Source organism: Leishmania infantum, chromosome 35, assembly GCF_000002875.2.
Source record: "Leishmania infantum JPCM5 genome chromosome 35".
Taxonomy (NCBI): domain Eukaryota; phylum Euglenozoa; class Kinetoplastea; order Trypanosomatida; family Trypanosomatidae; genus Leishmania; species Leishmania infantum.
In genome coordinates this window covers 1016247-1040708 of record NC_009419.2, presented here as the reverse complement: position 1 = coordinate 1040708, position 24462 = coordinate 1016247, and the positions used below count along the sequence as shown (strand labels likewise).

General features: G+C 59.6%; 5 protein-coding genes across 5 annotated transcripts; all 5 read right to left on the bottom strand.

Annotated features, from left to right (window-relative positions):
• Positions 1-446: 446 nt before the first annotated feature.
• Positions 447-2114, bottom strand: LINJ_35_2540 (conserved hypothetical protein; the record flags this gene model as incomplete). Its single annotated transcript, XM_001469041.1, has 1 exon — positions 447-2114. The coding sequence occupies one exon, from the start codon at positions 2112-2114 to the stop codon at positions 447-449; it is 1668 nt and encodes a 555-aa protein (XP_001469078.1).
• Positions 2115-4023: 1909 nt separating this feature from the next.
• Positions 4024-8979, bottom strand: LINJ_35_2530 (conserved hypothetical protein; the record flags this gene model as incomplete). Its single annotated transcript, XM_001469040.1, has 1 exon — positions 4024-8979. The coding sequence occupies one exon, from the start codon at positions 8977-8979 to the stop codon at positions 4024-4026; it is 4956 nt and encodes a 1651-aa protein (XP_001469077.1).
• Positions 8980-10015: 1036 nt separating this feature from the next.
• Positions 10016-11032, bottom strand: LINJ_35_2520 (conserved hypothetical protein; the record flags this gene model as incomplete). Its single annotated transcript, XM_001469039.1, has 1 exon — positions 10016-11032. The coding sequence occupies one exon, from the start codon at positions 11030-11032 to the stop codon at positions 10016-10018; it is 1017 nt and encodes a 338-aa protein (XP_001469076.1).
• A 1378-nt stretch (positions 11033-12410) lies between these two features.
• LINJ_35_2510 (conserved hypothetical protein) lies at positions 12411-13586 on the bottom strand (the record flags this gene model as incomplete). Its single annotated transcript, XM_001469038.1, has 1 exon — positions 12411-13586. The coding sequence occupies one exon, from the start codon at positions 13584-13586 to the stop codon at positions 12411-12413; it is 1176 nt and encodes a 391-aa protein (XP_001469075.1).
• A 2087-nt stretch (positions 13587-15673) lies between these two features.
• LINJ_35_2500 (conserved hypothetical protein) lies at positions 15674-22606 on the bottom strand (the record flags this gene model as incomplete). Its single annotated transcript, XM_001469037.2, has 1 exon — positions 15674-22606. The coding sequence occupies one exon, from the start codon at positions 22604-22606 to the stop codon at positions 15674-15676; it is 6933 nt and encodes a 2310-aa protein (XP_001469074.2).
• Positions 22607-24462: the final 1856 nt, after the last annotated feature.

The window sequence follows — 24462 nt, the reverse complement described above, 5'->3', positions numbered from 1 at the left end:
TGTTTGGTAGACCACCGATATTTTCCTTTTCTCTCTCTCTCTCTGTGTGCTTCACGTTCTCTATCCCTAGACATGCGCGACCGTCTTACGAGCGATGAGTTTTTAGTGGCCCTCGAAGGACGTCAAGGAACAACGGAACGACAACAGCGAGGGGGACAAGCACACACAAAAGGAAATCAGAAGGAATAGCACAACACCACAAAAGGGTGGGAGAGGGAGAGAACCCCACAAATACAAGACAGAAGTACACCAACCGAAAGGCACAACTCCGTCTGCTTACGAGCGGCAGGAAGTAAAGCGGGCGAGTCCATGTCCCAACAGCGGCGCGCATGAGAGGGAAAGTAAGAAAACCACAAACCCAACACTCCAACAACGAACCAAATCCAACGAAAAGTCATGCTGTGTAGACTTCATCGACACACCATCGTGACGGCCACACTCGTGTGCTACTCCTCTTCGATCCGCTCCTGCTTCACTTGCGATGAGCTCACAGAAGCGGTGTTGAGAGTCGCGTCGCTTACGACAGGCGCACGAGCGGCGGCCGCAGAGAAGTGCTCCTCCACACGTAGCTGAACTTCGCTTCCTACGATGAGTACGTCGCCGGCTTGCAGCTGGCGCGGCTCGCCAAGCACCCAGCCTCGTCCAGCCACGCGCAAACCATTGCGACCGTAGTTGACGAGCCACAGCGTGTAGTGGTGCGGTCGCTTTGTGTGCAGCACCGCCGCGTGCCCTTGATGCGCGTCCGCGTCGCTGTCGGACGCCTCGTCGTCGTTCGATGGCTCTCGTTTGCCCAAGTGCAAATTGCTGTCGGGCCGCCTCACCTCATTGGCATCCGCGGCGTGCTCGTACACCGGCCGCAGCACCAGCGCGAACTGAAACCGGGAGAGCACCTCTGGGTGGGTAGTGTAAGGAGCCAAGGCGCCGGCGATGGGAGTAGCCGCTGCCGCGGCAACAGCAGCCGCTCCTCGTACCCCTGACTCACGCCCAAAGTAGGTGGTAAGTTCTTCCAGCGGCAGACGCGTGGGAGCGGGGGCAGCGGACTTCCCGGCTGAAGCGGGCGTTGCCGCGGACAGCACCACTGCGTAGAAGCACGCGGTGTGCGCCACACGCACGCTACCAAAGTAGTCTGTGTTGGGTGATGAGGAGAGGGTCGCCCCCCACCCGAGGGCGGTGGCAGGGTCTAGAAGGGCCCCTGGCACCTTGCTATTGTCCGCGAGCGGACTAGTGACGTTCACCGTTCCTGGTGGTACCACAAAGTCGGTCTGCTGACCTCGTGAAGCGAGTGTCCGCCAAGGCCGCTGGTAGAGCTCAGCAAGAGTTTGCAGCAGCTCTACCTGCTTCTCTACGTTCGCCTCGCTCGCCGCCACAAATCGCCCAGAGCCGTCCGACGCTGCCAGCTCCGCCTCCGTTGCCCATGGATGTGGCGACGGGAGCCACACGTCTCTCTCGTCGCCGCCCTGGACAGCGCGACTGCGCTTCCGAGACGAGGGTGGCGCAGCCGGGGAGGGCGAAAAGGCGGCGCTCCCTGCCGCCTCCCCCTCGCTCACCTTTTGCTCCGCACCAGACACAGCGGCGTGCAGGAAGGGGCCGTTAAGCTCGCGCAGCTTCTGCCACGCGAGAAGATTAATGAAGTGGTTCGACATGATGGCGGCGCCCTCCTCGTCGCTCAGCCCCATGCGTGCTTGAAGCGCAGCCAAGTGGGTAATGATTGCAGCCGATGAGAAGGCGTCTCTCTCCAGCACCGTTGCATCCAAGCCTGCCGCCAGCAGACGGTTTTTGGCAATCATAGATGTCAGCGTCACCATCGCCTGCGGCCTGCGCTCCACTGCGGTGCTAGGCTTGATACCGCTTGCGCCAGCTGCTGCCACACCAGCCGCAATCAGCTGCGTCGCGTCTGCCACGCGCCACGACGAAGCAGCGATGTCCACAGCATCGGCCACAGCGTCCCACACTGGCAGCGGCGGTGTTCCCTGTGGTACCGGCGGCAGCAACTCTGGGAAAAGGTACAGTGGTGGTTCGTAGGTGGTTGAGCGTGAAAGTTTGAGGACACACTCGCCAAGGATCGGCGCCGTCTGCGCGGCAACCTCTGCAGCAGCAGCAGCAGGCTGAGTCATGGCGACTAGTGAAGTTGTATCAGAGTATGTATCCAGGAAGGTATTCAAAGACGTACTCACATCAACGACCTCGATGAGCGCGAAAGGGCAAGAACCGAGAGAGCGCGCGCGTGCTTACGCGCCTGATGGGCGACACACAGCCGACACTTTTAGTGGTATATATATATATATGCGACACGCACACACCCAGAGAGATTGAAGCAATACAGGTACAAGGTGAGCAGAAACTACCTAAGGCGCACAGGAAATAAAGGAGGGGGGGGGGCGATAGAGGCAATCAGCACAAAGGAGAAAGGAAAATGCACAGCAAAACCGAAAGGGAAGTTGCGTGTGCGTGTGCGTGTGCGTGTGCGTGTGTGTGTGTTTATCTGCGTGTATGGAAGCACAAAGACGATCTATTCGAGCTCCCACTCCTCAGCGGCAGAGAGCATCACTTGTCAACAACCACAAAGAAAATAGATGAATACCCAGTACGCGACCAACAAGTAAGACACACGCACAGACACAGAGGAGGTGAGAGGAAACAAGGGCGAGGAAGCGTGGAGCAACGTGTGCGCGCGCGAGCAACGGTAGGAGGAGATGATTGGCGCCCAGCACGGTGGGGCAATCGAACGGAAACGACCGCTGAACCACCAATGCTCAGCTCCTTTGCACGCTTCCCCTTCCCCAGTCCGGTCGTGATGATGTGCGTTTGAGGATAGACGCCGCTGCTGATTTTCTTTTTCTTTGGAAATTAAACGTCTCCTCTTGATGGTATGTCAGCCCAGCTTCGTTCGAGAGACAAGTCAAGACACAACGTCTGAGAGAAAAAAGTGAGACAGAGAGAGCCGCAGTAGAAATCCAACGCCTTCACCACTACCACAGCAGACAAGAAGCAACACGAGCGAAAAAAAAAAAACAGAGGCGCCAGCACGAGAACAGCGCGAGGTGCACCGCTTCAACCAGACGTGAACTCTGTACGCAGAGGAACGCAGAGAATGCCACAAATATGAGAGGCAGAGAGAGGGCGTTGGAGTAAAGAAAGGGAGATTATCGGTGGAGAAGCGGGAGGAGCGGGAGGGCGATGGCAGTCATAGAAGGCGCCGAAACCGTCGTCGAAACGCAAGGGCAGCGACCCCTGGGGCTGCGGCAAGGCGAAGTAGCCAGAGGAGAAACAGCTCGCGTCGAGAGAACGGTGAGGCGTCTTTGTTCTTTTGTTGCACACAGAGCTGAGGCGACACCGTCGGTGATTGGGCTCTCCATAGGGGTACGTGGTGGCTTGCTCGATTGTGTCATGGCGCACAGCGCTCGCGTCAGTTCCTCTGTGTGTGCTCTACACCAAAAAACGGGCTCAGGCCAATGGCTGTGAAACGCACACAGCTGTGCGTAGATGAAACATTACAGAAGTAGGGGAACAACAAAAAAAAGGGCAGGGGAGGGGGTGTAAGAACACACGGGAAATGAGAAAGGCAGTGGAAGCGCAGTGATGAATGACAGTGGGAGCTTGTCAAGTAGAAGTAGCACGCCCGCCATGAATCTACGGCGTCAGCAACGTCAAACAACAAGCTCGACAAAGTACCAGACAGAGACAGTAGCGCCCCACAAGGCAGCGGGAAATCGCGACACGTTTACTACTGGCTGCTCTCTTCCGAGAGTGACGTACACACAAACACGACCACAACAAAAGTGGACAGCACGCACGCCTCCACCCACCCACCCGCACAGACACACGCGCGCGAAAAAAAAAAGGCAGCCCATGACGCGCAAATGCATCGCTAGAAAACGGATCTGCGTATGCAGTCCTCGAAACATCACGAGCCGCTCCTCTCGACTCGTACGATGGGCATTCGCAGGGTCCGCCGAGGACGATACAGACAGACCAGAGAGAGAAAGACCCCCTCGCCGAGACTACGTCCGTTTCTCGAAGCCATTAGCGCAGGCCACCGAAATCGTCGTCTGCTTCATCGCCGCTGGTGTTGACGTCCGTAAACGGGTTGTAGGCCGTTGTAGGAGTACTGCTTGGGTTGTTCGCCTCGAGAGACTCGGTCTCAGCTACACCACGAGGAGATGCCTCGCTTGTGCTCCCTGCGCTGTTGCTCGGCGCCGCGGCAGTTTGTGGCTTCGGTGGTGCGTTTGTCGCTAAGCACGGCTCCCTCGTGGTCCAGCGAGCTGCACCACGGTCCCTGGCTCCCCCTCCTCCCATCTCCAGCTCTCCGCCGCTTCCGAGAAGCGTGTCGTCGCCACCCACCATCGCGAATGGGTCATCCTCGCGACTTCCAGCGCCGGCCAAGAAAGGATTCTGAAGAGCAGCGCCGGAGGTGGTGAACACAGCAGCAGCCGGTGCGCCCTCTGCACACAGTTGCGCAGAATGGTGCGTAGCTGAAATGTTGGGGGTATTATACCTGGACGCCGACATGTTGTCGGTCACTGATGCCTCCTGCATACTTTGAGAGGCCCACGGCGGCACCACTCTCGCAGAGTCATGCACTGTACCGTCCACCAGTCCGTCTTTCTGCTGCCTCACCACGGGGTCAGAATTCCGCGGTGAGTCCTTGGCAAGGAAAGCAGACTGAACCCTCGGTGCTGAAAAGCGATGCGACAGCGCACTTAGCTGAGGCGAACACAACGCGGCCGGCGGCGGCAGATCTTTGGGTGGCGGCGGTGGTCTTCCGTCGCGCGAGCGCTGCTCGCCACCAGCGCTGGAGACGGAATGTTGGGGCGGCTGCGCCGCTACAGGAGCGCCGTCTCCACCAACGAAGAAGATGGTGGGCGGGTCAGGGTAGCGAGGGGCTTGCAGCCCAGACCGCTGAAAGGGGTGGGTGTGCGCCATTGTGGGCGGTGGCGGTGGCGGTGGCAATGGAGGAGGGGCATGGCTTGCTGGAGGGGGCGGCGGCCGGTCTGCATGTTGCTGTTGCTGTCCGTCGGGTCGCGACGGAGGGGCAAGCGAAGGCGGTGTTGCTTCCGTCTGCGATACAGCTAGGCTGGAAATCGGAAATGCATTGGCTGGCGCTACCGACAGCGGAATCGACTGCTGGACCGGTAGGGGGGCCGCGAAAGCTTGCGCAGGAGCTCTCGCGTCCGAAGGGTGAATCGTGACATCCGTCGCCTCTTCATAGGCGTCCATGGGCCCACCAGGCCTGCCGTTTGCATCCGCACTCGTCTGTCTCCCGATAGCCAAGACCGGGGCCGACGCCGGTGTGGTGGGCACCGGTTCTTGCCCTGGCATTTTGAGCATGCCAGTTGCCGCAGTATCCATCGTGCCCTCCCACTGCACAGGCTGCTGTGTAGCAGCCGTTCCAGATAGCACCTCCGCACTAGTGAAGATGGTTTCGTCCCTCATGGCACCGTCGTAGACGGCCGGCTCTGGAGGCGCCTCAACCACCCTTTTCAGACTGAGCCCGGCATCCTCCGGCCACGGCCGTGCCGGCGTGTCTGCTATGGACGAGCCTGCCTTCGCCGACACGCACTCCTCGTTGAGCTCGGCTACGAGGAGCAGCAATTCGCTGTAGTCGCTACTGACGCCTTGCAGAGCATGCTGCAGTCGTGCAGTCTCCTGTTGTGATAGCGCAAGCTGCTCGACCACCGCATTGCGCTCCGCCTTCATCGCAGCAATCACATCCGGTGGTGGAAGATGCTGCTGCTCTTGCTGATGTTGTCGCTGCTGGGAGGCAGCGGCCGCTGTGGCATTTGAAACGTGCCGCAGCTGCTCTTCCATCATGTTCAGCGACTCCACCAGTTGCTGATGCTCCTCTTCCTTCGAGCTCAGTGCCTCTTCGAGCAGCCGAATGTTCTCGCGAAGTTCTTCGACCACCTCAGCCGATAAGGCGTGCGAGTGCGCGGCCTCCGCTGTCGACGTAGCCGCATCCTCCAGTCGAATGCGCTCTTCTTCCGCGGCCGCGGCGGCACGCCTCTGCTGCTCCTCCTCCAGGGCAGCGCACTGTGCAGCGGTCTGCTCAGCCCGTTCGCGCCACTCTGCCAGTGCGTTCGTGAGGTTCACCTTCTCCGTACGGGTGGCCTCGAGCTCCGCTTGCAGCGCAGCCACCATGTCGCGCGCGTGCGCGTCTGCCACAAGAGGGGCCCCTACCGGGTTCAGTGGGGCAGCCAGAGGCTGTGGTAGAGAAGGCTCAGCCCGGAAGTCGCCAGACGGCATAATGCTGTGCCCCAAGCTTCCCAGCGACGCAACGGCTGGGCTAGAAGGTGGCGGCTGCATCGATGCCAACGGACCCGCCTCCCTCGGCGGCGGCGGCGATGCAACCGGCTCTGACGCTACTCGGTATTCCGTCTGCGCATCATCGGGCTGCTGCTGTGCAGAGTGTATGGACGGCCGCAGCGTCATCGTCGCACGTGCCATCTGCGACGCAGACCCCGCAACGCTGTCCAAGAGCTGCTTGAAGTTCGCCACAAGCTGCTCCACCAGACCCACAATAGCCTCATCGTACGGGGTGGGATTCTGTGTTCGCAGCCCGCTCGCCACAGGGTGTTGCCACACCGGCGTGCTGGCTTTCAGGTCAAAGAGGATCGTGTCAAGAGCCGCCCCTCCACCCACCATCTGCAGAAACCGGCGCGTGAGAGCTGTTGCGGCCGCCGCGGCTGTGGGTGGGGCGGCAGCGGCGGTCGTCGCTGTCGTTGACACGACACAGGCACTAGCGACTAGCACCGCTGACCACAACCGAAGATGGGCGGCGCCGTCGCGGCGGGCCTGGTGAAGCAGCGTCTCACCCCATGACACTTCCTCGACAAACGCGGCAGCCGCCACGGGAGAAGAGCCCATCCACTCTAGCAGCGCCCCAACATAGGCACCGAGAGCCGCCGTGTTCACCTGCTGTGCAGCCGCACCGCCGCCGAGGCACAAAAGCACGAAGGTGACGGTGTAGTTAAAGAAGGAGGGCGGCAGGCGGGAGGACAGCGTCCATCCCGGCTGCGCCTTGACAAGACCGTCCAGCGTCGACGTCTGCAGGTGCGGCGGCACCGGTGCGTTCACGAGGTCCTGGAGCACTGGAGTGGCGCCAGGCACCGCAACCAGCGCGCGCAGCACCTGGGCGGTGTAGAACTTCTCTACAGCTGACGTTCGCGACGAGAGCAGCACCCGCGCAAGCGCCGCGCCACACTGCGCATCCGTATTGGCGGCGCTGGCGTTGCCCGCACTGAGACTGCTGGGGAGTGACGTCGTGTTAGCCCACGTCTGTACTGCTTCATGGCCGCCGTGGCCATAACCACGCTCCAGAGGCGGCGACACCAACCCGCTCAGAAGCACGCCAACCGAGCGCTCTTGGCAGGCAGGCACGCTCAGCACCGCCGTGAAGAGCTGCACGCCAGCACTGACGAGCGTTGTGTCAGTTGTCTCGCAAACGTATGCGAGCAGCGCGCGCGGAGCCGGCCACACCTGCACTGTGTAAGGCAGAGTGGCTCGGACGAGAGTTGTGACCGGCGGGAGGTTCAGCCATTCTTCCACCGCTCGCCGGGAGTCTCTCAGCAGCAACGCCAGCACCCGCACTGCTTCGATTCGGGTGGCGTCGTCGATGAGCAGCCCGCTGAACGCGAGGCGAGCGAGCGAAGTCAGAAGACCGCATCGAAGGAGGGCGTCTTGCGTGGAGTGTCGCTCTTCCTCGCCCTCGTCGACGCCGCGCAGGACGCATGCGAGAATGGAAACGGACATGAGCAAGTTTAGCATCGACTCGGAAGTCCTAGTAACGTCGAGGAGTGCCTCCAGCTTCTCGGTCAACACTCTCGTTTGGGGGAATACGGAGCCTGCAGAGCTGCCGTCGCCGCCGCTGCGGCTCTCATCCACGAGCGTGCATGCCGCCAGCTCAGATGGGACGGAGTCGAACAGGGCCGCCAGCCGTGCAGCACAGCCCATTTCGCGAAAGAACTTCTGGGTTGCCTTGTTCGAGCGGAGTATGTTGTGCACCACCGTCAGACAGTCCTGCACAATGGATCTGCCATGCCGTACACCGCCCTCACGCTGGATCACATCAAAGAGCGAGTCGAAGGCGTTGTGGAAGGCCAGAAGGGTCTGAAGCTCCGCATCGGCCAAGGTCAGCGATGTGAGAAGCACCAAAGCCTGATTACGCAGCAGGAAATCGTGCTCATCCTCGTTCAACGCGTCGAGCAAAACGCCGATGCCGCGGGCGCCAAGCAGGGACTGATTAAGCTTATACGGCTCCAACTCCTCCAGCCTCTGAAGCAGGACGACGACATAGTAGCGGCTCCAAAATGGCGCTGTTGTTTTCATCGAGTCTAGCAACAATGGCACCGCATCGAAGAGCGGCTGGAGCAGCGCATCCCTCGCTTGCCGCTTGGCCGCCGCGTTGACTTTGACGACACGACGGTTCGACTCCAGTTCGTCAGGGTACAAGTCCAAGTCCGTGGCGTTGGCGAGAAGATGCAGCGTCGGCTCCGTAATCGACTCCTCATCGGCGTAACTGGCAAGCAAATCGAGCAGCGACTTCAGCGACGTTGCATCTAGCGCGTATGGGAGGTCAGGGCAGCGCAGCAGGTCGCGCTGCGCGTCACGGATATCCTGCGCCACTGTGCAGCCCTCAATGCGCAGAAGCAGCGTCCGCGTTGGTGTGCTGGGCCGCGGCGGCGGCGACGGCGAGGATGAGAAAAGCGTTGACTGCGGCCCCGCCAAGGACGCGGATGCGGTGACGGATGGCCCGGCACGCAAGGAAGGTGACGCCGCAGCGTTACCACTCGGCTTTGGTGCAGAGATCTTGCCGTGAGCTCCGTTGTTGACCAACGATGCGTTCGCCGGCTTCGTGGCAAGTATCGCTGACGACTTGGTGTCGCATACCCCGTTTGCCGCCACGTGCGACTTTTTGTCACTCTCCGGAGGAGGTGGGTGCACCACGCGCTGCCCCAATACAGCCTTGAAGAGAAAGCTCATCCTTGGTGATGGCGAGGGTCAAGAATAAGGACGGAAGCAACCGTGCGAAGGCGGGAGAGTCGCACAACCGGTCGCATAGCCTTTGGCGGTGCCCCCTCCCCTGCTGCTTCGCTTCCAGATGCAATGGTCCGACAAGTTCCGTTGCTCGGCCTATTTTGCGGGCCCGTCCAACAGCACACCGACACAGCAGTACAGACGACAAGAAGGAGAAGGTCGAGAGAGGGAGAACAGCAGCAACAGCCACACAATCGCAAGAAGCGCATATATATATATATGCACGTATGTGTGCCTGTCTGTGTACGTGTGCGTATGTGTATGTGCAATACAGCAGTGCTACGGCAGTGCGATTCCGGGAGTCACCACGCGGCACACCGGTGCACCCACATACACCGTCGTGGATGAGGTGAAGCAGAGGGTGGGAAGCCAGCGAAAGAGAGAGGGGGCGAGGGAGCAGAAAGGCGTGGGTGGGTGGCAGTAACAAGAAACGGAAAAAAGTGGCAGGATGGGCCCGCAGCGGTCAGCTAAACACCGTGGAATTCATAGACGTGGGCAGCGGATTCGAAAAGCCTCATGCCCTCGTCCGCCAGCCCTGTCTCGCATTTGTGCTCCATCGCGAGGAGCGCAGTTGACCAGTATTCGCGCCCCTTCAGCGGTGCTCCTCCTCGGCCGCGAAGGGCGCCCGCACGCGCATGCTTTCACTCGGGCTTTCATGGCATAAGGCGCGTTACCCTTTTACTCGAAGGCACAGACACGAACACCTGTCTAGGAGAGAAATGTATCAGAAGCGGCTATCGCGGCGGCACGTAGACAGGCACACACCCAAGCATGCACAGCGGACATGAGAGTGACCACTTCCCTTACACGTTAGACACGCCTTTAGAGAAAGAGATACAAAACACACAACACACGACACAGCGGCAGTTTAGTCGAAGAAACGTTCACCACCAGAGCAAAACGACGTGACCGTGCACGCACTTCAGGTGAGCAAGCAAAGCATACATGGGAGGGCAAGGGGCAAGTTCCTTCGACATGCAGCTTAAAAACTCGTCTCGGGCATCACGCCGAACTCCTCCCGCTTCACGCGCACCTCACCCTTCGGCTTCAGCACCTTGCGCTTGTTGTAAGTATGGCGCATGCGCGCCGGCACCAGGTTGCGCTCCTCGAGTGATTTCATGCGCTCCAAGGCCGGGTGAACATACCCGCCGCTGAGGTGACGCAAGGAGCCTACGAGCTTATCACTCGGCGTGACGTCCAGGACTAGCGGGGTGTGGTAGTGCCGGCCGTAGTGTTTAATGGCTAGGTTTGCCTTCTTCGCCGCGCGACGCTTCTGCCGAGCCGCCTCGCGCTTACACGCCGTTGTCTTATGTGCGGCAAGCAGCACATCGAGCTCGTCCGTTTCTTTCGCTACAACATCACGCTTTGGGTGACGCCGGTGTGTCATGGCCCGCTTCGCCTCCTCCGCTGTGGCCTTCTTTGTCTTCTTTTGCTTTTTGGCTGTCTTGCCATTTTTCGCCACGGCCGCCGGAGCCGCAGCTACCTTTTCATGCTTCGCACCGTTGCCGTTCTGTGTCACAGGGCTTGGCGCTGACGAGGCTGCGGACGACGACGCACCGGTGGAGGCGGGCGCCGTCTTCGTGTTCTGCTTTTTTGGCGTCTTTGCAGTCGCGGGCGCCGTCTCTTGCACCTCCTCTTCCCATGTCCTGTCCGCTGAGAAGTTGCCCGTGTAGTTCTTGCCGCGGCCCATTGTCATCATCTTCACAAACTTCTCGTCTTTGCGTTTCTTCTTGTTAAGCTGTCGGACGGCCTTGGCAAGGGCCTCCTGGTGCTCCTCATCCAAGGGGTTGTAGCTCTGACCACCGAGCGGGATGGCGACTGCGTCGCGGTTGTTGGGGCGAATCGGTGCGTATTTGCGCCGGCGCGGCGCCAGCGGCTTGACTGGCAGGAGGTCCGGCGTCACCTTCCATCCCTTGGCAACGGTGACCTGCTGAGGGCGATTCACAGACTTGGTGCCCGCCCCGTCATTCCACAAGTTACGCGACTTCTGGCGGGCCATTCCTTCGTGGGCGCGCCTCTCTGTGAGTGCTGAAGGGAGGAGGTAGGGGCAGGGCGGTACTGTGAGCGTTACTACGTTTGTGGATGTTGCCGTAAAGGGCGTTTTTAATGTTTCCTGCAGTGAGCAAGAGCACGAATAGAAGGAGGCCTTGCGTACGTTGTCCGTGGGCCAGATCGCCGTCGGAGTGACAGACGCAGGTGCCGCTCGGTGCTCCGACGGCACAAGACAGTAGCGACGGAAGCGAAGAGAGGGAAGGAATGGTGAAGGCCCACAAAGCGAGAATGCAGCACGTACGCGTAGAAGAAAGTAGCCGCCGCACGCTTGCCAAGGCGTGCTCAACATGTTACAGATGTATGACCCTCCCCTTGGGCCGTTGGAATGGAGCGGCACACGCGGTCCATTCAGCACACCCACTCCGCCCCTGCGCGCACACTCAGCAATGGCCCCGCATGCCCGACCGCCACTCCATTGCTCGCCGCGCCCTTGAATCGCTCGGCATTGGGATGCCTGCATCGAAGTGAGAGCGTCCCTCATTGCGCGTTGTTGTGGCGTGTACATGCGCCGGCGCGCATCTGCACCATTATTCGACAAAAAAAATTGTATTATCGCCTTAGTCATCCGCCACAAGCACGCATACATAGTCGGGCACGTGGAGGTGTCTTTCTTCACCAGTGCTTGCATGGGTGGCTGTCGGTCCGCACAGTGTCTTTGATAGCCGCGGCGACTTGCTCGCTGAATGATCGGCGTGTTTCTGCCGTGTGCGAACAAGCACCCCTCCAGAGCGCCCTTCATGAAGGGAACCCCGTTCCCCCGCCGTCACTGACACATTGTGCGAGTCTGGCTGTGTGTGCCTGCGCTCATAATTGTGTGTGTGTGTCGACGAACGGCAGAAATCCGCAACCGCGTCACTGGAAGCAGCATCGCAGCCGGCAAACAAAACGCGCAAGGAGCGAAGAGGAATGGGAAAGAGGGCACTTCGGAGAAACGGAAAACTCAATGTGTCAGGGCTAGCGTAGCGAATGGGGAGAATCGCCTCTGTCCCGAGCAGACTAACGAAACGCGGAAGCATCATCGTATCGTTCACCCAGAACAAAAACCCTGAAGCCCTCTTCCCTCACCACCACCTTCAACGCCGTGCCCACGCGCGCTGCTTCTACTCCCACAGCGTCGATCACCACCGAGTGACTGGCGCACGACGCACACACACAGTAGCACAAGCAGGAAAGCAGCAATAACAACAGTGGCACAGCGAAAAAAAAAAAGAATGCACACCAACAGAAAGCCGAGCAGCGAGCAAACGCGAGCGGTATTGGGCGCGCGGAGGCAGGAGAAGGCACCCTGTGCCGAGGCCCCCGCCATCGAGAGAGCCGCATCAGTCTCAAAAATGTTTGATAGTGCGCTGGTGCTTCTTCGCCTCGAAAAGCAGCTTGTTTGGTCGACTACGCTTAAGGAAGTTCTCCGCGTTGCGAGTCCACCGCCTACTCACCTGAAACTGGTAGAAGTCCGAGTACGTCCGCGAGCGTCGACGACGGCTGCGGCGCACAGGCTTTTCAGAGGTCTCCGCCACCCCGTCGCCGCCGAACGTCGACACCAGCTGCTCGGTGTCGATGAGAGACTCCGGATCCTCTTCGCCGTCACGCGCCTTCTGCGCCGAGATTAGCTCTCGCACCACCTGCTTTACGTTCTTGGGTACCACATAACGGAACCCTTGCTTGTCCCCACCGCGGCGGTTCACCGCCCGAAGATGGTTAATGTGCTCCTTCGCAACCTTGTTGAGGGCCCGCTCTCGCTTGCTGAGCTTCTTGAAAAAGTGGTGCGCGTTCTTGAGCAACTCGTCGGCAGAGACGGCTTCGGCGTGCTTCTTCTCCGCGTAATCGTCCAGGAAGGCGTGATCGGGGTAGAGCGACGGGTCTTGGCGGATGAACGCTACGCCATCGGCGACGCCCGTGGCTGCGTCGCTGCCGAGCAGATCGTCTCCGCGGATCGCCCGAGCAAGCAGCTCACGGTCACGCTCCGCCTGCGTCAGCGTCTGCTTCGGCTCCACCAACGACGCTGCCTGTGCGGCAGTCGCAGGCAGCTCGTCCTTTGTCACCCGTGCCCTGCTTTGCTTTGCTTCTAAGGTCTCGGTGGAGACAACTGCAGCGGTGACCGCACCTGCACGGGTTGACTTGGCGGCCAGCTTCGGCTCCTTCTTGGCGGAAATCTTCTTCTTCCGGTTTTCCTGCACCAGCTCCCGCGCCTTCTTCTTTGTCAGCGTCTCCTTGCCGGTCTCCACATTGGCAACCTTCAGCTTCGGCACGCGCGTTTTCGGCTTCCCTTTCGCTCCCGCCGTTCCTGCACCACCAGACTTCTTCGTTGCTGTGGTCTTTGCCTTCGCGCCATCACTTGCAGACTGAATCTGTTTGCTCGCTGGGCGTCTCTTGCCGGTGATCATCTCGCGCTCCTTCTCGCGCGCCTCGACGCGCTTCTTGTACTTGTACTTCTGCTTCTTCTTGAACTCCTTGTTGAAGCGCATCTTCGGGAGAAGCTCCCGCAACTCGTCCTCCGTCGCCATGACAGCGGTACTGAACGAGCGTGGCTTGAAGGGGAAGCAAGAAGTGAGTCGCGGGGACGGCACACAGCGACCTGGATGTGGTCTACAGAGTGGGCAGAGCGCGCGGCGGTGATGATGCGGCTTTGTTTTCTAGCGTAGGGATGTGATTGGCTCGCTGCGTAGCATGGAGAAGCCTCCGTCGGCAGCGGCAGGAGAGGCGGACAGTTAGGCAGCGAAGCAGCAAAAAAAAAACGCCTTGGCTGCGGGGCGTGGTAATGCGTGAAGGGAGGCCGAAAAAAGGACAGGGCAACAGGGTGAGTGAATTGCGCACCGAAATAGAGAAAGATGGCGCGTACCTTCACCACCAACGAGGAGCGAGTCGTGGCGAGAGAAGTGGCAGCGAGCCTCCGGCCTTGTGTGTGTGAGTGTGCACGTGGGGGAGGGGGAGGGGGAGGGGGCCCACAGTCTTGGCGAGGCGCAAAACAGAGCCGCTGGTTGGAAGGCCAGCGTCAGCGGTAGCGACAATGTTGTTTTGCGCCCTGGCACACACACACACACACAAGCACACATCGACAGGATTCTCCAGGTTTGGTGAAGAAGTGAAAGAAACACGTGCCACAGCGTAGTGTGGCACCTTGTCGAGAAAAGGGAAAAGGGGCAGCGTTTTTTCTTTTCCAATGGGGCCACAACAGCCGCCACAGCTAAAGCTTGTTTTTATCTATTCTTCTTCGAAATTCATCTCTGTTGTGGTTGTTTTGAGGGGGGAGCTGTACAGGAGACTGCAATGGTGGTGGTGGTGAGGGAGTAAAGGGAGAGGTGGATGAGCAGTGGCACCGAGTCGAAACGATATACCCCCATTCACCCAGAGTCAATAACGACAAGAAGTGAAGGCGGCTGCACAGACAGTCACGGCACGATCCGAAGTAGCTTCAACATCCTAAAACAGCAACAGAAAGAGAAACGCACAGCAAAAAAAAAAAAACGGAGAGCTAGCATCGTTCACAGCGGCTTGCGCCAGCAACCGGCACGATCTCGGACCCTCCGTACTGACGCAGTGGGAGAGCCTACTGCTAGGGTAAACACCCGCGCAGAGACGTAGGAGAGAGAGCATAGGGACACCTCATCACTGAGAAAGATGGATGAGTCGCAAAACAACAATACCAACTCATTCCCAAACACAGCGCCGCGAAGGAAATAACGAGGTAAGAGCGCGCGCGCCACCGATCATTCCAGAGACAGATATGGCAAGACACACGCACGCAGACGTGCACATCGAAAAAGAGGCAACTGAGCAGCACAGAAGCACCCAAGCCCGCACCGAGGTAGGTATGAGAGGCAGCACAATACGCAAGGAAAGAGAGCAACCAGAGGAGCGCGAAGGAAGAAAAAGAGCGCATGCGGAGGTCAGCTGTGAGTTCGTGGGCGTACGGACGCTTGCGAGCGGGGAGACGGTGAGCAAGCACGTAACAAGAGACGGGAAGGGAGTAGGGGAGAAAAGGGGGAGAGGGGCGGCAGAGGAAGAGCAGCAGCGCGAGTGAAGGAAAGGGAAAGCATCAAGCAGGGAAGAGAAACAGAAAACAGAGGGCAATGAACCAAAAGGGAGAAAAACGATAAAGCAACGAAACAGTACAGACGAAGAGACGAGACGAAAGATGAAGGGGCGGAGGGGGTACAGCAGTCAACGGGTGAAGAAAGAGACGAATATGGAGAGAGGGAGAAAGTGCTAGACACCGGCGAAAAGAAGTTGCATCAGCAAAAGTAGCACAGTGCAGAGAAGGGGGGAGGGGAAGGGGGCCCAAAGGCCCTCCCCCAGCTCTTCTCTACCCAAAGCCCCTTCGCCACGGAAAAAGAAGAGCAAACACGAAAAAAAAGAGGAGTGGCCCTACAGAAGCGCACAGATGCGAATGCCAAAACACCACCGCAGCCGCCTTCAAGTCTTGAGCGAAAACCCGCCGCATCCGCGACAACCCTCACAGCGTGGTGCACCAGCTCCACCACAAATCATCCCAGAGGATGCAACAGACATATAAAGAAAGAAGGAGGGGCCGAAGAGAAACGAGAAGAACGGGAGATGAAAGGCAGAGGAAAGACGTGTGCAGAAGTCGTGTCTACGAAAGCTCGAAGGAGCTACCAGATTCCATGATGCTCATCAGGAGCTTCTTGTACAGCAGCTCCTCGCTGGGGTATGGCGGCAGCTTTAAGTACCGAAAGCATGTATTCACCGATGGCAGAGCCCACTCAGACTCAGGTAGGTGGAAGACAAAACTTGACGACATGCCACCCGGCTCCTCTGATGCCGCAGGGTAGACGGGGGAGAACATGCGGTGCGGTGCCTCACGCTTTCCAGACGGCGAGTCTTCCACATCCGACTGAGCGGTGTGATCGTACAAGCCGCCCATCAGGCCGCCTCCGCCGTCGTCCTCCTCCCCTTCCATGTCAAGCGTTCCACCGCCGCCGCTGCTGCTCGTCGTCGCTGCTGCCGCTTCTCCCCGCAGAGCTTCCGTGTGCTCGTCCACAAACGCGTTTGAGCGCCTCACTACCGTGATGGCACCGAGAGCGCGGATGCCGCCAATAGGTAGCCGGGGGCAACCGGTGCAGAAGAGCAGGAATTCGCGCTGCTCTGCTGGAGTCAGCCGCTGGCCGAGTACCTTCGCCAGTAATTCGAGCTGCGGTGAGTCGTTCCGGTAGCCGTGGTCGCCGACCAGCACAGAGCGAATCTCTTCTGTCGTCCACAGAGGGTCGCTTGGGTTCTTGTCCTCGCCACAAAGCACGCCAATAAGCTCCTTCACGTCCATCACCGTGAGCGCCTCGTGCGGCACAACGTCCCGGCAGCCCATCGTCAAAAAGTACAACGGCACCGCCACGGACTCGTACAGCAACGCCCCGACAACGCGGCGCTGATACAGGCGCAGGTTCTTCTTGGTCACCGGGATCTGTGCCCCATCAGGGCAAAGCTCGACGCTGTCATCCCCCGGGAGAGTGAAACGCAGGTCGAGTGCGGCGAGGGTGGAGCTATCCATGGTGGACAAGCATGCTAGGCTGTCTGCGATGCCCTGGTCCACCCAGCTCGCCGCTGTCAACGGTAACTCGAACAGGTCGATCGGGTACTCTGGCGGCGGGTCAATGTGCGTCACATCGGAGACAACGCACTGGTAGGCCGGCACGCCACGACGGATGAAGTAGGCTACCGCCCGTGACAGTGGAAGCGGGAACACTTGCTCGTCGACGAAGGCGCGGCCGAGTGCAGCGCCAATGACGTAGTAGGCCTTGGCGCGCTCACGCTGTTCCAGGACATAGTCCCTCATCAAACCAACGTTTCTGTCCACCAAAAAAGCCGCCTTGCTGAGGTCGTACTGCACCGCGAAGGCATTGAAGCTGTTGATGTTCGTACGATGGCCACCAGCCCCCGCAGTGGAGGCGTGGTCGGTGAAGGCGGGACCTTTTCGAGTCGTCGTCGAGCCGAAGTGTTCACTGCTGCTTTGGCTCAATGCATGGGTGGCGCTGTCGTCGTGCACGGTGTGAGTGTGGCTGCAACACAGTAGAGGCGTCGCGGGAAAACTGTCGATGTCTTCGAGGTAGCGTCGCACGCCATCCATGTGGCGCGGATAAAAGCCCTCCGGTGGTGGAATGAGAACTGCGTCGGCCTCAGCAGCCGTCGTCATGGACGGACTCGGGCTGAGGGTCGCGCTGGGTGTCGTAAGATGCGCCGAGTCTGCGCGCGCAAAATTGCGCAAGGAAGACTGGGTAGGAATCGAGCCCAAGCGCGGTGTGCTCACGGTGCCGCCAGCACCATTGGTGACGGAGCCAGGGCGGGAGGTGCCGATGCGAGGTGGGGAGGTTATGGGTGTGACGCTGCTGCGGCGCGGCGGCAGCCCCTTCGGCGGCGGACCAACCATCAGCGGGCCAGTTGCCATCACGATCCCTGCGGAAGAGTTTGACACAGCTGCAGCGTTGTTGCTGCTGCCGTTAGCCTTGTCGTCGCTATCGCGCCAGAGCCTGGTACAACACTTGCTCGCCTCAGCCGCCAGCAGAGTGTAGAACTGCGCCGTGGGCCCCTGGCCGACGCCGACGTCGCCTTTGAACTCGATCGAGATAGGGAACCGCGCGTCGCAGCACTTGCGCAGCATCGTGTACGCGTCGCGCGCAAACGCGTCGCGGCTGACAGCGAACTTGTGGTTCGACAACTTCGCCCACTCCCCCGGCAAGATCAAGACCGCCCTGTCGTTGCGCTGACTACGGAAGACACGCATGTGCTGGATGAAGGCGCGCCGTGCGCCGTAGGCCAAGAAGCGCGACGCACGCTCCCGCACCGACAGCGGGATGAGGAAGCGCCCCTCACGCAGCAGGAAGTTCACCCACCGCGGCAGCGCGTAGCGCGGCGGTAGCAAGCTCACACGCAGCGCCGACGCCTCCAGCGAGCGCACCAGCGCGGTGGTGATCGTGTTGTTCTGGAAGATGCTGTCATCAGTGCCGAAAATATCCCTCGCCTCCCCGGCGTAGGCGATCAGCCCATGGGTCTCTTCAAAGAGCGCGCGGTGAAGGATGATGAGCAGCAGCATATCAGCCCGGTGGGCAAAGGCGGGTGGCGTGAAAGTGAGCGCCGGCGGCTCCTCCGTGTGAAAATCGGCGCGGGAGTGTGCACCGCACGCGCAGAACGCCGCCGAGTCACTCTCGAAGTGGTGAAAGAGGTAAGTCTGGTCCAGTCCGACGCGGTGGCCATCGAACTCGCGCGCCTCCGCCGACTTTTCCACGGAGGTCATGACCGGCTCCCCTGCCGCGGTCGCAGCCGCGGCGCTGGAAGAGCAGGCCCCGGCCACTGCAAGCGGTGACTTGACCGACTTGGCCTTCTTGGTCACCTTCACGTTAGCGTTGAATCGAATTGACAAGGCAGCCGGATTCTCGATCGTCACGGAGCTGTTCGCCTGCAGCGTCAGAGGCCCCTCCACCGTGCTGTCAGCCCGCAGCAGACAGTTCTCCAGTTGCAGGAGCACTTGATGATCGCCGAGGGCAAAGGCACGGCGGTAAAGTGTGCTCAGCACCGTCTCCTGGAACGGGAGCATGCCGCATGAGGTGCGATACAAGATGTAGCGCTCCTCCACCGCTTCCTGCACTATGCTCTCAGCTGCGTGCCTCTCCGCCGCTGTGCTCAGCACCCTCTGCACCTCGACATCAAGGGTGGCCGCAACATCCGGCGTTATCGGCGTGCCCTCGTCCATCAGCGCCCCGCGCGTCGAAAACTGCGAAAGGTACTTGTACGTCAAGCGCCGTACGACGCTGGGGTGACTTAACAGTTTCTCCGCAAGCTTCACCAGAAGATCGCTGCTTGCGGCCGGGCTCGCACAGGCGAGAAGGTTGGACGCTGTTGCACCGCTGGCGTGTGGGATGATTGAGACCGCAGACAAATCGAGAACCGACGTATACCGCTTCAAGAAGGTGAGGACACGCGTCGTGAACCGCTCGAGATGATGAAGCGACGACTGAGAGGTAGGGGCCGACTCAGTGCCCTTGGTCGACGTGGACCCGGTGCGGAACCACCGCTCTACATCGCCGATAGTGGCGCACAGGTGTACGCGGTTCCGCTCCATCGTGGAAAGTGACCGAATCAGGTTCACGTTACCCGTGTAGCCGGGGTAGCAGTTCTGGCATACGTCGTAGTTGCATGTGCGGCAGCTGCGACCGCTGGAGATGATGCGGTTGCACTTGTCGCATCGGCGCAGCTGCGGGTAGTGCTCCATGTGGTGCAGGGGGTGGCCCGCCATGCAGCACTCCTTTGCCATGCGCGCGACCTTGGTCGGGTCGTTTGCCCGCCACGACGCAGTCCGGCTACGTACAAATGAGGACGCCAGCAAGCTTGTCTTGCGTTGCTTCGGCTCCGTCCCGTTCGAGGACGATGCAGCAGGCGCCGAGGCGTCTCCGGCCGCGGTTGCAGAGGAGCTGCTACGAGGAAGCGGTACAGCGTCGTCGTCTGTCGCGGTCTTGATCGCGGCGGAAATGCGCCGGCCGGCATCGCCACAAAGTGCGATCAACGGCGAGATCACGCTGAGTGCGTGATATGCCTGTAGAGGGGTCTTGCACACCACCTTGTCGTAGGTCACCACCGACTCGACAAGCGGGAGGTAGCTTTGCAAAGACAGGTTCGCCGTCAGGGTGTGCACAAGCCGGCGCATGCCGATCGGGTAGGCCACGGCGCACTGGATAAAGCACCGCAAGCGCTTTTCAACCACGTACATGGCAAGGATGTCGGCAACATGCATACCGCTTGCCATCATGGCCGTCCACGACGACGTGTTTCGGTCGATCGGTCCAGTGTGCACCTCTGAAAGCGGAACAGTTTCGTGCCTCAAGGTGGAGGCGGAGGCACCGGAGGCGAACACCAATGTGCCGCCCAGCATGTCCTCCAGCGTCCGGTCACCGAGAAGGTAGTACAGCAGCGTCGATGCCACGCCAGCGGTGAAGACCTCGAAGGCGGTGATGTCGTTCGACTCTTGGAAGATTCGCAGCAGCTCGCGAATCGCGCTCTCGTGTGTATCAGCGAGTGCCTTGATCGCCCGCGTAGGGCTTCCGTTTTTGTCAGCAGCTATGGCTATGCTTGTCCTGCTGCTGCTGGTGGCGGCCACCGTGCCCTTGACGGCCCCGCAGTGGCACAGCCGGAGCTCGTCCAGCACCGTCTGCACACGCAGCATCGTCGTCGACAGAAACGCGTCTCCGAGAGTAGTTTTACTCCCAACGCTCGCATTTATGCCCGCCCCACCCACGTGCGCGGCACGGCGGTTCTCTATTTTCTCGGCAATGCAACCCACCAGCGCGCTCGCCTTCTCCACGAGCGTCGCCGTCCGAGTCGGCTTGCTGCGCACCAGCAGCGTCGTCTTGGACAGCATATCCAGCTGGTCCAGCAAACCGCAGCGCAGTGCGCTCTCTGTAAACTGGCACGGCTCGGCCATTGGGTGGTACAGCATCCACTCAATCATCGTCAGAACAACCGCCTTGGTAGCCTTGTCCGCCGAGATGAGAGCTTCGCGGCACATCTCGCACATGGGCAGTACCGCCGTGGCCATCAGCCCCTCAAAGCGCGCCGAGGCACCGGAGAGGAACATAAGTTGCAGCATCGACGCGCACGCACACGTGGCCACCTGCTTCGCCATCTGCCCCGACGTGTTCTTCGCAAAGACGCACAGAAAGCCAAAGTACTCCTCCGCGAGCGAAACGTGATCCTCTGGAACCTCCACTTGCGTGTTCAGCACCACCGTCGAAGGCGCAGAGTCCGTCGCGTTCGTGACTTCGCCTTCGGACAAAGAAGGTGTGCTAACGCCTTTGCGGCGACTTCGCTTCGCCCAGCTCGAGCCGCTCGTGTTTCCGTCCACTTGCTTCGCTATCGAAGCGCTGGCCGCCGTTTTGCTGCCGTGCGTCCCCGATACAGTCGGCTTCCACGTCAGCATTGTGCCATCCTCCGCGCACGGCCCGGCCTCCTTAACGGCAACGATGGGCCGCAGTGTCATCTCGTCTGCGAAGTGGTACACAAACGGGACGTAGCTGCGGCAGACGTTGCGGTGTCCTCCGCCGGCAGCCTTGGACATTGTCATGGTGTGCAAGTCCACATTCAGGTGCTTCAAGTGGACAGAGATGCGGGCGCGGTGATCAAGTCGCGTCCAGCTCCGCTCGAGGGATAAGCACTGCTCCTCCATTAGGCGGTTGTTGTGGCGCAGTTCATCCTCCCACATCCACTGGTGCACTGGCAGCACCAGCTTAGGCTTCAGGCCAAAGGCGTTCGGGGGCACCGTCGGGCAGGCTAGTACGAAGAGCTGCAGGGCAGCGATGGAGGTGATGTGATCCTTGTCGCGGCGCTGCGTGCTGCGGGTGGCAATGACAGCGCGCGGGAAAGGGTCATCGAGAAGGGTGGTAATCTCTTCCGTCGAGTCCTCCAGGATGAGCCGGAAGAAGCGGCGCGCCTCCGGCAGCTGCAGGCTCTCGAGAATCAAGTAGCGGTGGCAGTACGTCAGTAGCGTCAAAGTCGTCTCGCATAGGAGGAGGCGGTCGACGCGAACGCTGGGCTCCAGAGTCACGTTCGACTCCGTGTCGAGGATGAGCTGAAACAGGATCTTGGGAAGCAGGGGCGAGGCAAGTGCGCGGGCGGTATGCGGTCGGTGACAAATCAGCGCTCGCTCAATGAGCGTGCCGAGACACTGCAGCGACAGCTCGAGCAGGGCCCAGTGCTCAGGAATCGACGTGAACGACTTGGCGTACTGCTCTATCAGGGACACGAGCAGAGGCACGATAACATTCTCAACCTGCGCCACCGTGGGGTGATCCGCGTATGGCACAATGTCCTCGGCCGCGGCCGCCTTCGTCGACGAGCTTCCGCTGGAGACGGACGTTTGACCAGCCTTGCCTGTGTCGCTGCCGGTGCGTGACGACTTCTTCTTTGACTTGAAGAATGAAAGGATGCCAGCGGCGAAGGAATGCGTCCGCTTCTCGAGCTCTGACGGCATCACCACCTTGGAGCTCACCATCAACAGCGTTTCCAATGCCTGTCGTGCCACCAGCGGGTGCGGGTCCGTGCACAGGGTCAGCAAGTCGCCGACAAGGGCGTGGTGGATTATCTCGCCAGTCATATCGTCCTTGCTGACGAACCGCATGACGCGCAGACCTTCCTCAATCATCAAGGCGTTGTTCGACTGTACAAACTTCCACTCCGTGCAGAGCGCGCGGTGGATCGCCTGCGATGCGAGTTGCATGAGAGAGACGTGGAATCCCTGCGCTGCCTCGTAGGAAGACGGAACGTGCTCCATGATGAGGGAAAGGGCACGCAGTGCCATGACGAGGAGGTCGCCCTGCGCAGCCTCCCTAATGAACGTCTCGCACACGTCGGCAAGGAGTGGGATGGCGGTTGCAGAGTCGAACTTGCGTAAATATCCCTCGAAGCCCATTACTAGGGAAGTGGACATAACATCGACTGCCTCGAGGAGCCGGGTGGTGTTCATTGATTTCAGCTCCGCCGCCACGGCCTTCACCTGCGCCTTTGGATCATAGACACCGGCGTCCATTGTTGGTCAAAGAGCTACCAAGAGCGAACACTGTGAGGAAGGGAAGGGTGGAGGAGGGTTGAAGAGCGTACGAGGAGGAGAGAGCAGACACGTAGAGACGCACAGAAACGCGGAGAACAAAAGAAAAAGGCGGTGCACAGATTCTGCTTCACCAGTCTACACGAGAGCTTTATGAGTACTTCTCTCGCCTTCCAGCCAGTCGAGCTGGCACACCTGCAGACACCCTCACACCGAGCGGGTGAAAGCGAGAGAGGGGAGGGGGGCGAATCGAAGAGCACTGCCCTCCCCCGGTTGTGTGTTTCCGGTTTGCGTGTGTCTGCGGGTGGTAAAAGAACAGGGGAGAGGCACCTTATGCAAGCGGCACACAGACACGCCTGCAGAGGCAGACAACAATGTCGAGGAAGCAGCCGGCAATAACGACAAGCAAACAACGAGAGGAAAGCTACTAGAGCAGCGACGACGACCAGCTCCTCCGTGACGAGGCGAAGGAAAGCAGTAACCCTGGTAACGTGGTGGCGAACGGCAAAAAAAAAAATAAGAATGATAAAGCAGAACTGATCAATGACGCGCACACAACCACCAAAAGAGGAGGCGATGGAAAGCAACAACAACAATGCAAAGGAAACGGAAAGTGAAGATCAGAAGCCGTCGGGGCAATGATGTGGAAAAGCGCGGTCGTGTGTATAGAAACAGCAGGGGGATTCGAAGGGGTCGTAAGGAGAGAGGATCGGCGTAGAACTCCGAAAGCACGGCAACAGACCAGAAGCGTGAAACAGTGAAACAAAGTAGAAAAGAAAAAGGTGAGCGACAAAGGCGAGACAGCAGCACGACTGATGGTGACGGGAAAAGTTCTCCGTACACACAAACAGATGGGCACAGGGCAAGAGGAAGCGGAAACACGGATCAAGAAACAGCTACAGGCGTATTGAAAGCAAAAACCGCCACGACAGAGGCGCGGAAGAGAAAGATAAAGGCGTGAGGAGTGCAGAGATGGCAACAGCAGCGATGACAAAATGGTCAGCGGAAAAGGTGAAGCAGGATAGGGAGCCGGTAGCGGGGGAAAAAAAAAACGATACTGTCTGCGTCCTGCTGCTGCGACACAAGAGCGTGTAGTCTTGATGTGCGAAATAGCTTTGGCGTGTGCACTGGTGTGGCGAGGCTTGCCGGTGCGGAGTGTCCGCCGCAAAGACACTCACACAAAAGACGGGCACCGGCACTGCGCTTTGCTTGCAGCAGTGGGCACTCGGCAAATCCGCGGCGGCTAATCAAAGTGACGCGCGGCAAAAAGCGAGCACAAAATAAAATGCGATTTCGCTTCACGACGAAGTGTGCGTGTGCGTGTGCGTGTGCGTGTGTGTGTGTGTGTGGCAAGAGACAACGCACAGACTCGATCGAAAACAGCACCTGCCTTCCTTCCACACAACGACTTGAGCAACAAAAAGACCTAGAGCGCGATAGTGTGCAGAAAGCTGAACGCGTCTGCTGTGCTTTTGTGCTGCGCGCGTCTTCTCTGACGAATCTTGTGATGAGCACAATGACAGCGGCCCTTCTTCTCTGCCGTTTTTTTTTCGTCCTGTGATTCACTGAAACGCGCAAAGGGACGAGACCTGCGAAGATGCAAGACGAACGCACAGAATGACGCAGGCGGCGCGCACACACACATACCCAAGCACACGAGAAGAAACAAAAAATAGGAAAGAGAACGCAAAATGCAACCTGAAAAAAAAAGTATATATACGGAAAAGGATGGCGAAAATACAAATGTGGGGCACAAAGACAAGGAGGGGGAGGGAGGGGGTAGCTTACGCACAGCGCAGTGGTTGTACTAATAGAAACACGCAACAGCAACAATGGCA